The sequence below is a fragment of the Gasterosteus aculeatus genome, chromosome X (genome assembly GCF_964276395.1).
Source record: "Gasterosteus aculeatus chromosome X, fGasAcu3.hap1.1, whole genome shotgun sequence".
Taxonomy (NCBI): Eukaryota; Metazoa; Chordata; class Actinopteri; order Perciformes; family Gasterosteidae; genus Gasterosteus; species Gasterosteus aculeatus.
This window is the reverse complement of record NC_135698.1, coordinates 3,949,270-3,963,801: the sequence shown is the minus strand read 5'-3', so window position 1 is coordinate 3,963,801 and position 14,532 is coordinate 3,949,270. Positions and strand designations below refer to the sequence as shown.

The following is a 14,532-nucleotide window of genomic DNA, read 5'->3' as shown; positions in this document are numbered from 1 at the left end:
CTGGGATTTCCAAGCACAACCATCTCTAGGGTTTAAGGAGGATGGTCGGAAAAAGAGAAAGAGAAACTATCCAGCGAGCGGCACGAAAGTGATGTGAGAGGTCGGAGGAGAAAAGGCAGACTGCTTGGAGATGATATAAAAGCACCCGTAAGTCAAAGAACTCACTCGTTACAAGCAAGGAATGCAGAATACCATCTATGGACGCACAACATGTGACACCTTGAAGAAGACAACAGCAGAAGACATACCAGGTGACGTTACTGTCAGCTAACAACAGGAAACTGGGGCTACAATTCGCACAGGCTCACCAAAATTGGACAATAAATGGATAAATAAATAAATCCCTCCATGGCACTCTGTTGGATTTAGATCTGGTGACTATGACTCATTGTCATGTTTAAGCAACCAGTTTGAGATGATGGGACCCATGGAATGAAAGACTCTGTCATGGCCAGCCGCGACCTCCAGACCCGCATCACATTGACAACCTCCGGAATGTGACCAGCAGGAAGATGGATCGGTCTCAAGGCATCAAACAAAGCAAGTTGTTGCTTTTTTTTTGTCCCCAGGAGTGGAATGAAGTCACCCAACAGCGCTTTGAAAGACGGGTGAGGAGCATGCCGAGGCGAGATCTGAACTCTGACGTATTGTCTGTGTTTAAAAATGATTACAAACTTGTTTTCTTTGGTTTATTCGAGATTGCAATACTGCATCTTTTTTGTTATTTTGTCCATTCTCTGCAAATACAAATCTCAATTTTGGGAGACATTTCATTAGTAGTTTATAATAAAACAAATTGAACGCGGATGATGGTGAAGTAGGTTGTTAAGACGATACATTCGTGACACTCATTTTAACACTTTATTGAGTTAAGAAACCTTTTGATTAAGTTCTCACCCGGGACCTACGTATATGTTTGACCTGTAACCCCTCCGTCGAGTGAGCTCGTCCTTACATACCGATTAGGTCCCTAATGCCCTTGGGGGATGACTGGTACCTCTATGTATCAAGATAAGGGCACTCACTGGTGTCTGCAGGTTTCGAAGCGGTGTTCTTGTCATTCAGCCCCTTGGAGGAGGCCCCTCAGTGGAAAGGAATCCCCCGGAAACAAATGGTCTTTTGTTCCCCAAAAGGGAGAATTATTTATATAAAAAAGCGAAAAGGTTTACAAAAATTGAATAGAAAACAATAAAAGCAGGTTAAAAAGGTTAAAAAGGCAAGATTCCCCGTCTTCGTGTGCGAGCAAGAAACAAGAAGTAAGCGCCTTTTGTGTGTTAAAACATGTTGGCTCATATACTTTTTTAGCAGAAGCAATGTGCGTCACCGGGGTTTCGTTTGCGTCGATCGCATTTTCGGTTCGGAAACTGCGGTTCGGAAGCGCTACTAAGTGTCTATACAGAAAAACAGCTTTACATATCAAACGGAAACATTCTTTTCATCTTTTTGGTCCACAAAGCAAAGCATTTTGTTTTTGTAAGCATTTTTGTTTTACACAGTATACAACACTTGTCTTTGGTGAAGGAACATTTCTATAACTTTCTGTGGCGCAATTATAGATTGAATGGATAAATTCCATTTGACTGGTGCTTTTAGCATTTGGTCGTGGGCGAAATTCAGTGATGCAGGTTGATTTCATCAGTGCGTCGGTGTGCTTGGGGGTCTGAGCTTTGGCTCCTTATCCGGGCCTAATGGGCCTGTGAATCTGTCACCCGTCCTCTTGGATGACGGCCCCAATGGACTGCTAATCTCCTTCTGAGCCTTGGGAAACTGGGAACTCACCCTGGAGCCAGCTAGCTGCGCTAACGAGATTTGGGAAAGCTGGTGGTGGGTGGAGGTCACATGCCCTCTTTCCCTCCACGGTTCCCAGATGCCAGAACGTCCTGTCAGGCCGATCTGTCCTCCCTCATCATGTGTCCTCAGTCTGTTCCTTTCCTCGTCCACTTTGTCCATTACGCTGTGTGTGTGTGTGTGTGTGTGTGTGTGTGGGCATGAAAGGCATATTGATGTCTGACAAAATGGTACAGCGCATCATCTGACTGAGTCCTCAGAAAGATGCACTTGCTATCAAGGCGGAGGCAGCGAAGGAGGTGGTGTGAGCAGTACACGCCAGCACAGACTCTTCTTTGGCTACATTTATATATATTTATCAAAACACGCTTGCAGCTCATGCTAATGTATGGGAGAAGGTTTACTGTGTACTTAAGGTCATTCGCTTAATTTCTTTCAAGAAGCTACTTTCATCCTTGAGTCTGTCACCGTTTGACTGCGGTGCAGCACATTGATTTGTGTTGCAGTTTTCGCCCCACCTTCTGTTCGTTATATTTAACTTCCCATCCTGGATTTCATAAGTTAAATAAAGCGACGTTGCTGAATTTGGCTTTGTGTGACCTAAAAATGTGTTTGTGCCTTGAAGTCAATTCTGTGCAGGACATTTACACGTTGATCCACCTCAGTTGCTGCAATACTGGAAACTATTGAGTTCCTGTGGCTTCATTCATGTCTGCTCCCACTTCCAGGCCATGCAAGCTGCAGAACAACGACTTGTGAGCAAAAAACAAACAAACAAACAACATCTTGAGGTGGATTTAAGTATTGATCACAGAGTGAGGAGTGATCAGATTGGTTTCAACACAACAAAAAGGCATCAATTGTTGATCTGATCTGTCAAACCACGTGGGACGTCTCCCTGATTCTTCTTATATCGGACTCTACCGCATGTGAGAGCCCGGCCAGTCTGGAGACCAAGGGACACAGTTTTATCCAAACATCCCATTCCCCACATTTTCTTCCCCTCCACATGCTGACATCAACAGGTTGGACATTGAGCCAGGCAGCTTAACACACACTCATTTCCACGTGTGTGCCCCCCCCCCCCCCCCCACACACACACACATGGTGTGAAATAGTTTGAGGATTTTGCTAAATTCAAAGCCTGGAATGATGTGTTTAATTAAGCAAAACCAGGCCAGACGACTGTTTTTCTAATACAGACTTCTTGCGTACACATTTTATTTATACTTTTATACTTCAGTAACTTTTTAATTCTTTTGTATATTTTTATATTTAGTAGTATGCTAAATGCTGTCTGTGGTATGCTGTCTGACAGAACACAATTTCGTTACAACAATGAACAATACAAAACTTTTAGCCCCCTTTTAATTATTGAATATTGTTGTGTTTCATTTAGCATGTGTCACGTGTGGCACAATAAATAGAAATGTACATACAAATAAATGAAATGAATAAATAAATACATTAGCTGACAAAACATGCCGATTATCATTTTCAGCATAATTTGATCAAGTTTGTGAATCAGAGAGTCCCTCTCAGCTGGACCATCTTACGTTTAGTTTCAGATGAAGTTGAAGCCTTTTTGTGATGCACAGACTCCGCTGCTTCTCTCTTACACTCTTACGTCACGTAAACGTCCCGTTGTTGTGGTTCTCCACAACTAAAAGCTCCGCGCCATCATCGCCATCTGCAGCGGCTCCATTGGGTCTACCCCGGTCCCCCCCCCTCACCCTCCCTCACCCTCTCACCCGTCCCACCACCACCGCTCCCTCCGCCCGGCTCGACCCCCCCGGGAGAGAGATCGCGAGCCCGCCCGCCCGTGTGTGCGCGTGTGCGTGCGCGCGCGCGCGCGCCGATGTACGCCCGCAGCCCGCGGGGGCGCATGTGCGCCAGTGTGTCCCAGCGTGAGTCTCCGGCCGGTCGAAGCATGGAGGAGTTAGCCAGAGAGAGCATCAGCCTGCTGGCCTCAGCCTCGGCCAAGCCCCGCGCGGACGTGGCCGCCGGGCCCCGGCTCGGCTCCATGGGGGCCATTTTCATCATGCTGAAGTCCGCCCTGGGCGCCGGGCTCCTCAACTTTCCGTGGGCCTTCGAGAGAGCCGGGGGGGTCCGCAGCGCGGTCACCGTGGAGCTGGTGGGCACTTTATTCCCTTCCATATGAGAGTAAAAGATGACTTTGCTACAGGATGTGGGATTTCCCTGCATTGCTAGATTCCTGAGAGATCTGATTTGTTTATTTTAAAAATGTAGGGCAGATGTTTCCTTTCCAAGGACTGGGGTCATTTAAGGAGATGCTGACACCTGACCGGATGGCCATGTCAGAGCACCTTTTTAATCTTTGCAGCATAATTTATTTTCGCTTATCACGCCTTTGCAATATTGACATTGACTCTAAGATTCATGATATGCAGCCTAACGTTTTCAGACTAAACCAAAACCCGTCGTGCACAACTTTCTTTTGCATTCAGCCGGTAAGCAGAGTCGTGTCTAAAACGTCCTCGCACTTCAAACAGATCCCATTTCTCACGTGGATTAGAGACACTCTGTCAGGGAACCTGCACACCACCTCTTCAGAGTTTGGCTGAGAGGAAAAACTCAATCTGAGAAGAAAGCCAAGCATTCCTCTGGTTTTTTTTTTGGTGAACTCTGATTATTGAAATCATTGCTTTATCGTCCTGGTGCCTCCATTAATTCTGTGATTCAAAACTATTACGTCCAGTGAAGACTAATACAAATAATCTCTAGATTAACTAGACTAAACTAACTAAATAATTGACAACCTCGTCATACAAGACGCCTCCATTAATCCCGTCTTGATCTGAGATGATGCACTCCGCTGCGGAATGCAAAGATTAGTACTTCTAATATATTCAATCAATGGCTCCATTAACAGTTGGCGTTTGGCTCATTATGTGTAAGAGCTTTCATCCTATAATCTCTAAAAATCCAAAAGAGAAATCCTGTTTAGTGTAGTTGGTGCTAAATGAGGTCGCCTGAGTCTAAAGTCGTCTTTTCCTCTGTACTTACCTTTTTAACAAACTACTTTATCACTGCATATTCAAATGTGTGCTTGCTGTTCTCCTCCTCCTTTTTTCCCTTCAGCCACTCCAGACGCCGTATTTGCATCCAAGCTGTCATTTCTTTGTCCATGTTTAGAGACTTGGACTGTACAGATGTTGAGCAGTCAGAACCCTGAACAATGCGTCCTCCGTCCCCCACGTTCCTCCCCGTCTCTCTGTTTGGTCGTTTCTTACTGTTTCTGGGAGCAACTCATTACTTTTTCCAATCTTAACGTCTCTCACTGGAGTTTTGTAGCTCCCTGTCTCTGTATCCCTCCTCCTTTGTCTCGGAGAAAAGGGCTTTTCCACTTGACGTACCCAAAAGGAGGCCTTTCAAATGTGTCCTGTCCCTCTTATTAGTGCTTTAGTAACGTTTTTCATTCATCAGATTAATTCCCAAAAGCTAGGTTTGCTTTTCAGACACAAAATGGCACTCATTCACACAGGCAGCAGTTGTATTAGTGAAATAAGATGAAGGGACTGGACGAGGTCAGACTGTAGACCAATAAAAACATTTTGTTGAATGAGCTACACATTTTTTCCTCTGCACAACGTCCAGTTTGAGGTGTAGCTTACTCTCTTATATTCAACAGAAAAATGAAGTGGTTGGACGCCGTGTCCTATCTGGTGGCAGACTATAACCCCTGAGGAAAAATGTGCTGCGCCAATGTTCTCATTTCTGTCAGTGGTGGTAATTAAATCACATAGTGGCACTTGCTCTTTTTTGGCAAATCACTGTTTCATTTGGACCGCGGAGCAAAAGAGTTCCTGCCTGTGCTTTGGAGGAATGAATAAGTTGTCGTCTGTGTCTCCGCTCCGCCTTCCTTCATCCCCCTCAGGCCTCCCTCGTGTTCCTGGTCAGTGGTCTGATCATTCTGGGCTACGCCTCGTCCATCAGCGGCCAGCGCACCTACCAGGCGGTGGTGAAGGAGGTTTGCGGGACGGCCATCGGACAGCTGTGTGAGATCTGCTTCGTCTTCAACCTCTTCATGATCTCCGTGGCCTTTCTGGTGATAGTGGACGACCAGCTGGAGAAGTGTGAGTAAACGTTACACACAAGCACCGCAACGTGGGTTTTTTGCTTGCCGCCCGCAATGAACGGGCGGCGAAATCGCTGCTTATTCTATTTCTTTTGTATTTCATTATGCGTAACTATAGTAGCTATATTTGTCATCGTAACGTCTAAAAAATTGGAATAACACACATATTGCATGTAAATAGTTTATTAGGTTTATGAAATAAAATGATTTAGGACTTGTCAGGGTAAGCACTGCCTATCGTTATTGGACAGTCTCTCTGAATTGAGGAGTCTTTTTCTTCCTGTCCACATCACAATGGCGTCACCAGAACACAAGACGTCTTGTCTTCCTACATTTAGGAGGGATACAGTTTGAAATAAAAAAACAATTAGGCATTTCCTCCGCTTCTTATGTCTTTTTAATAACTGTTTTCTCCGTCAGTGTGTGGCTCCCTGTACGAGCTGATAACTGATATGCCGGCGTCGGAGATGCCGCACCACTTCTACACAAACCAGCACTTTGGGCTGGTGCTGCTCTGCCTCCTCCTCATCCTGCCGCTGTCCATCCCCAGAGAGATCAGCATCCAGAAGTACATCAGGTCAGGGGTCACAAGTCCACATCCACGTGTTTGTATTTCTTTTTATTATATGTATTGTTTATTTATAATTGGATTATACTAATTTGGTCAAGATCAAAATAGGGCCTGATGTGCCCCAGACGTGGTGTTCATGGTCACCACAAGTGGTTACCTAATAACTTTGGTGACCCCTTTGCCTTTTATGGAGCTCCACCATTGGATCGCCAACACTTTGATGTATAGCAATGGAACTCAACAGCTAATGCTCGGACCAAAGTTGGGGAAGGAATCAGTCTATGATGCATATATTACTTACGTATATTTTAAACGCTCTTCTCCAGTGCCACCTACATTTCTAAATGTCTAATTATATACTAAACATCTACTAATCTAACAGGCGGGTCAACATTGAGTCCACCACCTGAAAAGCTATGAGAAGCCAAATGGTTCAGAAACTCCAAGTTTGCCTCCGAGGGATTTACAGTCTGTACACGTACGACATCCTCTGTCCCAGGAATCCTCCCATTGTTACCCGAAAAGAAGCCCTCTTAACAGTATTAAAAACCAAGAAGCACGAGGGAGAGCAACAGGATGGACAAAAGTACAATGGCTGACCTCCTATTTCCGAATAATCAGCCACCGATCCAGCTGACTTGTGCACGGATGCTCATATTGAAATGTTGGCATTTGTTCGATCTTTCCTGTGCTTTAACTACCCACCTCGCTGCAGTGACGTGGAGGTGGACTCCAGGCTGTCCACCGAGACATCACTGCTTGTTGTCCCAGTGTCTGTCATTGTGTATATCAGCACATGTGCCATGTACGCAATGGTGCCTATAGATAAATGGCAAGCCTCCCTGAAAGTACTGACCCAGTGAGGGTTGGTTTCCAGCCCTCCACCCATGCACCCAGCCGTTGCACTTTGAGCAAGTGTCTCGCTGTTTGTCTGATTCCTGTCTACTTGGTCTTTGTCCCCTCTCACAGTGGTCTTGGCACTCTGGCTGCCACCTACCTGACCATTGCCATCATCATCAAATACCACACCACGCCTTCTGTTGTGGTTCACATCTCGCCTCTCTACACCAGTGGGTATGTATGTGTTTGTGCGTGTGGAGACCAATGATGGTATTCAGGACTCGGAACTATCCGGTTTCTCTCCCGGTCAGAATCAGTCTAGTCTTCATCAGCCGGGACTCGACGTGTTTGCACACACACACCGACACACGGCTATTTACGTTGTTTAATAAAAGAACAAGGTATAGTTTTTTTTTTGTATCTTGGCTATATTGGTACGCCCCCCCCCCACCCCATATAACGATAGGGGCCAGACGAGAATAATTTTCAGTAGAAGCATGCCGCCTGTGTGTGTTTGTGTGTGCGTCGGTGGGTGGTTGCACCGAGTGAACAAAGCTCTGAGACTTTGTGGTACTGGGAATACCAGGAAATGGCGAAACTTAACAGACCGCTGCATGCAAATTGATACTTACAGCCCCCGCGTCCTACTTTTATTTGCGTAACACTATAATGTGCAGTTTGGATGAGGAGAGTAGGGGTTGAGGGAAGATTGATGGAGGAGATTGAAAAGGAACAGGACGCACTAACAGAAGTTAGTGTGTAAAACTGGTACTGGATATACTCGGGCATATGACAGGAGTTGGCTGCGGTTGTCAGCTACGCGCGTCCGTGATCGAGGGATGAACTCTGTGGTGAAGTTTTTCTAAATGCCACGGCATTATGAATGGACGGCTCGTCTCTCCGTCATCTTGTGGAATTTATGAACTCCAGAAAAAAAAAGACTGTTGTCTCTCATCCTGTCATCATGTGTGTAGGATCAGCTCCTGGTCCTCCATGTTCAGCGTCATACCGACCATCTGCTTCGGTTTCCAGGTGAGTTGATCGCATTTGAAATGTAGTCATGTAAGTCCTTATAGACCTGGTTAACAACAACATGCGGCTGTCAGGCTCGAGACCACTGAGTGTGCGTCTGTGTGTGGATAGTTTGCTAAGGTTTGATAGAAGACTGCAAAAACTCAAATACAGGCATGAACATCCCTCACCTTTCGGCGAAATTTGCCGTTTTGAAACCAAAATAGGTGACCTATGTGAATCGTGTAGATTCGATGAGTTTTTTTTTTGGCGGGGGGGGGTATTCATATTCAGTGAACTGCGAACAGGTGCGCGTGTCAGAAGGGAGCGCGAGATTCAGTGAATTGCGAACAGGGTGAGTGATGGTTTTAATATTTTCTGGCCTATCTAAGTTAAGTTACCCAGGAGCTTTGTTGACATAGACTTAGCTAACGTTAGCTACAGCTTGATGAATTGAGCCATTTAACACAGCAGGAGAGAACGCGACGTTGGCCAGCTAGCTAAAGCTCCGGTGGAAAATGATTAGCTAACGCTACCGCCTCGAAGAAAGATTCGTTCATTTTACTGAAAGAGATTCAAAGAACCGAGTCGGTAAAATGGTCGGTAATATCTCCCCCCCCCCGTCAACGAATGACTCGAAGAAAGATTCGTTCATTTTACTGAACGAGATTCAAACAACCGAGTCGGTAAAATCTCTGGGACAAAACCAGTTGAAAACCCCTGCCCTAGAGGGGTAATATCCTTCTCACCTTTTTCACCCTTGACCCGTTTTCATGCCTGCAAATTCATGCAAGTGACTCCAGCAAAGTCATTTAATCTCTATAACTATTTGACTTTAAAGATGTGTTTCAAACAAATGACAGAAAACACGTTTTATTGTTTAGTGGGGCATGTGCAGTATTACGGGGCAGTCTGTTAGAACTGACCTGTTGGCAAATACACCAAAATGTGCTCCTGTATAGAAACAAAAGCATAATTCTTCTGACAAACATCATTCAACAACCTTGTTTGTTGTTAAGTTGCAAAGTAGCTACAGCTTATGGCCGAGAAACAAACGAGCACAGTGAAGCTCCAACGAGTAAACAAACTAGAAATAAGCCGGTGAGCTTTACAAACGCTCCCGTTGCTACTTGAGGATAGCTGCTGCGCTCCAGTCCTAATGCTAAACTAAAGATGGGTACCGGCTAAATGACTTACAAAAGTTTACTTACTGTTTTGAATTTGAATTCATTATTTTGAGATAATATGTCAGTATTTGGGGATATTCTCATTTTGCCATTATATGACCGATAGGATTCAGGCTTCCATGCATTGAGACGTGTTGACTCAAAAGGCCTTTTGCTTATTCTACAGTTACACAGAATCTGATTCTAGAAAGATGCCCTGCTGTTTCTTTCTATTTTAATGTAATGTTTCAGTGCCTGCAGCAGCGCCAACATAATTATATTTGCGCTGGCTTACGGCAGACGTTTGAGAGAGAGGAGCTGGACAAATGGCAGATATTGAAGAGACATTGAGTTTTTCGGGTCACTGGATTTTGTGTTAAAGTGTAGTAAAGGTCAGCAGGCTGGGGCCTCAGCGCCCAGCTTTTTAGATTTGATAGAGTGGTAGGATACGCCATAAGCCACCGTTCTGTCAATCTAAAGCGAGACGGACCGATGTCCCAAGTTACCACGGTAACCCCTGATGGATACTGCAAGTATCTAATAAAAGGAGGAGAAAACACAAAGGGATTGCTGCATGTCCCGTCACACAGAGACATGCTTCCTCAGGGTGAGTAATTGCATTGCAAAGGGTTGAAAAGGGAGCTGATGGGATCCTGAGATGAGTGGGGGGAGGAGAAGCAGGACAGTGGAAGCAGGATATAAAGCCTGGCGATGGCAGCTGGGATCAAGTGGGGACAAGACTCTCCATCGTGACCTCTGTGATTGTTAAACTTACCCCGTTGCGCCGCTCAGAGCCCGGAGCCTCCCTTTAATTCCCTATTTTATCTCAGTTCATCATACGCCGACAGAAAGATCGTGGATGGTAAGACTTTTGGATCCTCACCCTGAACCGTGAGCTCCAAACAGATGAGAAAACCCTGTTGGACCGAGAGCCAGTCTTTTTTTTATCCCTCTGCGCAGCTGTATCTAGTCTCAGGAGTTCATCCAATCCATCCAATCCAACCAAATCCCAGAACCCATTGACTACCTGTCGATTTAGCCTCGGGGGGGTAAGGAGGTACCGGGACCGAGACTTCCTCCTCATGTCCAGGTCAATGGCCACAGTACAATTTGCTCCAGTGAGACACGAGAGTGCAGTGGACGTCTTGCGTTATTTTCATTCACACAATTCAAATGATTTTCAAATACATTTCCAATGTGGATGAAATGTTTGCTATGAATGAAATAAAAAACACAGTAGTTTTGAAACTATTTTAATAAAGACGTAATTTTAGGGCGTTTAACGGTTCAGAATTTTTTGCTCTTGAAACATCTCCGTCAAACATCGGGATTTGTTCAAATCTCTCATAAAATCTTTGAACACATAATGCGTCCAACACAATTTCTTAATAGAGCATCATAATGCGAGTCAGTGCAAGCTCTTTTAATTTGAGCTCCATTATGAGCAGGACCGTGATCGCCATGGTTACCATGAGCAGCATGACGGGAATTAGTCGCAATAAGTATCTATTTAAGTTGGTCATTCCAAATTGTTTTAATTTAGTTCCTACATTGTTTATTTTGGACTTGTACAAATTGTAAACCTTAGCTCCCGACAATGTTATGTCGAAGAATCATGTGCGGAAAATGTATTTCTTCTTTTTGTATGTCCAACTTATCCGCCTACACTGCGACCTAAAACCCAAATCTTGTCCCACTGCCTGCAGATTCTGCATTCATATTTTATATTTATATTATTCCTAGAGCTTAACTCCAACCAAACACAACAACGATGGAAATGGCCTTTAATCGCCTCGTTTGTGTGTGTGTGTGTTCCAGTGCCATGAGGCGTCCATCACCATCTACAGCAGCATGGAGAACCAGCGTCTCTCTCACTGGGTCTTCATCTCTGTGGTCTCCATGATCTTTTGTCTCGTCATCTATTCCCTCACAGGTCAGATAAGCTATCTCTCTAGCGTCTTTATTGGTTCGTTGGATTCAGAGCTAAATGGAGATGTTGGCATGCTAAACCAAGATAGTGGACGTATACATCGACATGTTAGCATCGTCATTGGGAGAACGTTGGCAGGCTTGTGTTGGTATCGAGGCTCCGCCTTTCTCCGCTGCAGGGGCTTATGGGTACCTGACATTTGGAAAGGACGTGAAGGCCGACATTCTGATGTCGTACACCGGCGACGACATTCTGATGCTCATCGCCAGGCTGCTGTTTGGAATCTCCATCATCACCATCTATCCCATCATCCTGCTGCTGGGCAGGTGAGAAGCTTGTATTTAAAGTGAATACGGTCAAACACGGTGACCTACGTCACTGCTCATCTCCTGGACTTCTCTGCCTGGGTTACAATGTTTACAGAGGACAGTATTTTAGCTGCACGATTCCAAAAACACACACGCTCCCTCGCACCAGATCAGTGATCCAGGACCCCTTGCTAGGCTGGCGGCGGCGGCGGGACGGCGCGGCGACATCAGAGTTTGAGAGTCGCAGCCGCTACGTGCTGACAGTCATGTGGATAACAGCGACGCTGCTCATCGCCACGTACGTGCCGGACATCAGCAAGGTCATCAGCGTCATCGGGGGGATCAGCGCCTTTTTCATCTTCATCTTCCCAGGTAGCACTCTGGATACACATGTTCTCCTCAACCTGTTGCACCGCCTCAGCCTTGATGCCCTGCGATGTGTTTGGACAGGACTCTGTTTGATGTTCGCCATGCAGTCGGAGCCGGTGTCATGTAAAACCAGGTGGGAGCAAACCTCAATAATTGAAATGGTACCGTATTAGAATTGTCTGGGTGATGAGACAGAGAATGATTTATTAAGACACAAAGAAGGGAGGTAGTGGAACAAGAGGCACCTGAGTTGGCGTTTAATCGGTGCGCTCTGGGTGACACCTCTGGCATGGGGACATGTGGTGAGATGGTGATGTCCGCCGGTCCATCTGTACCACTGCATACTTTGTCAATGTGTCAATCACCGTCAACCACATGAAAGGAGGTGAAGCCCCACCCTGAACGGCACCTCCGCCCCCTTGAAGGTCAAGTTCATTTGGTTTTATTTCCTATTTGACGCCAGATCACAACAGAAGTCATCTCAAGAGCAGGTCTATACATTGTTCTTGTATTAAATGAACTTAATAGCTTCAGGTTATTTATCTTATGTGATTTCTATCTCCACATGGTTGCACGTTTGTGCTCTCACACCAAAACTGAACGATCTGAAAGATGTTTACAACGTTTGCTTCATGTGTAATGTAATGTAATCATTTGTCTTATTCACTTGTACCTGCTCGTCTCCAGAGTCATCCTCACTGTGTGGGGGGTGGTGACCCTGCTCTGTGGAGCTTTCATCTTCGGCCAGAGCACCACTATCGCCGTCATGCAGGTCCTCGGGAAGATCTGAGCGTTCCCCCTCCCGCACGGATCCAGGGGTTTACATGAAGACCAGATCACCACCTCCTTTGCTCTCCCCCAGAGAGGGCGCAGTGATTCATGGTCGCAGAGTACTTGGAAAACGGACGCGTCCCCCTGATGGCCTTTACAACCACCACTAATACCACTTAAACCCAGTAAACCCCCCTCCCCCCTCCTTCAGCCTCAAGGTACGGCGCCTTCATCTGGGTTCATTGTTCCCAGGCGCAGGTGACCAGGAGCTCCGTCTTCCTCTCGCCATACTGAGATGATCTGATTGAAATCCTCAGGTATTTCTGCAGTTTGTTTATGTTGTTTATTGATCGACCATCACATTCATTTTGCGTACCAGCATTAGAGCATGTGGGTAAGATAAGGAGCTCCAACTGATGGTGGGCTGGTCGCGAAGGACACATCTGTTTTTTATGTTGTGTTTCTTGAAGAATGTATTCCACTTCAACAGTGGGCACAATGTTTAATTATAAATAGTTAAATAACGTTAAACCGACCGGAACGTTGTGCCGATATTAAATGAAAACTATTATTATGTGAGCCCTAAGCCAGTTCCCCCTAGAATATGAGCTGAAGGAGGCCTGACTGGGAAAATGTCAAAGGGCTGCTGGTATTTACTGTAGAACACAGAGACGGAGCTTCGTACGCCGACTCGTTAAAATCAAATATCCAAGTAGTCATTCCAAAGGTTAAGAAGAAGAATTAATAATTGAATAAAACGATTTTTATATGAAACCTTTGTGTAATGTGCATCTGTCGGTTAATTGATTTTTACAGGAACCGGGGAAGGCAGATTGTAAAAATAGTGTTCAAAAACAAAGCGTCAGAATTATTAATAGGGGTTAAAAATACAATGTAAGTCGCTTTGGATGAAAGCGTCAGCTAAATGACCTGTAATTAATAACAGATTGAATCTGTACATTGAATGTGTCTCACCACCATTATGATACTATTTACATTTCTCTGACAATATATGTCTACTTGCACGATGAGTGTTATTCTCCTAAATACACCTGATCATTAGCCGCGTGGTGTCGCCGTTGTTTCCCGTTTTGTTTCCTCTTGGGAGTTTCTGGCGATCCTGCATGAATCTGCACGACTTGACACACCAGAGAATCAAAAGCAGAGGATTGCCCTGCAGGATGAGTCATTTTGAGTTTGAGAACAGAAACCGTAAAATGTAATCACAGAGCTGCCAGATGCTTTCAGTGTGAAACAATGTGGATCACCCAGTCGTTAGCTTTAGTTTGATAGTTTTATTGAATTGCATCACTCTACATCATCTAGAATTTCAACAAGATATTCTTTTAAAGACCAAATATAATACTTGCATCCCTGCGTTAAGTCTCTACACTTAAGAGAAAGCAGTTGTACTGAAACACACATTGAGAATTAATATTTCATTAAACATTGCCATAAAAGTGAACGTTCATTCTTAAATGACATTCTTCTAGTCATATATATATATATCTATATCTGTATATATAGATATAGATATAGATATATATATCATATAGTTGATTTTAGTCTCTTGTCTCCTTCATAGGAATACTAGAAAAGAAAGAAGGTAAGAAATGCACAAAACCCATTGAAGAGTAGCATGGCCCTAATACTACAGCAAAGAAGCTACTGGACATTCA

The 14,532-nt window shown here is 44.9% G+C and overlaps 1 protein-coding gene across 1 annotated transcript; it reads left to right on the top strand.

Annotated features, from left to right (window-relative positions):
- Positions 1-3,651: 3,651 nt before the first annotated feature.
- Positions 3,652-13,913, top strand: slc38a8a (solute carrier family 38 member 8a). Its single transcript, XM_040163873.2, has 10 exons — positions 3,652-3,922; positions 5,687-5,885; positions 6,308-6,464; positions 7,428-7,532; positions 8,273-8,330; positions 11,294-11,408; positions 11,584-11,731; positions 11,883-12,085; positions 12,164-12,215; positions 12,770-13,913. Exons 1-10 carry the CDS (start codon positions 3,674-3,676, stop codon positions 12,870-12,872), a joined length of 1,389 nt encoding a protein of 462 aa, XP_040019807.2. The 5' UTR covers positions 3,652-3,673; the 3' UTR covers positions 12,873-13,913.
- The last annotated feature ends 619 nt before the right edge of the window (positions 13,914-14,532 follow it).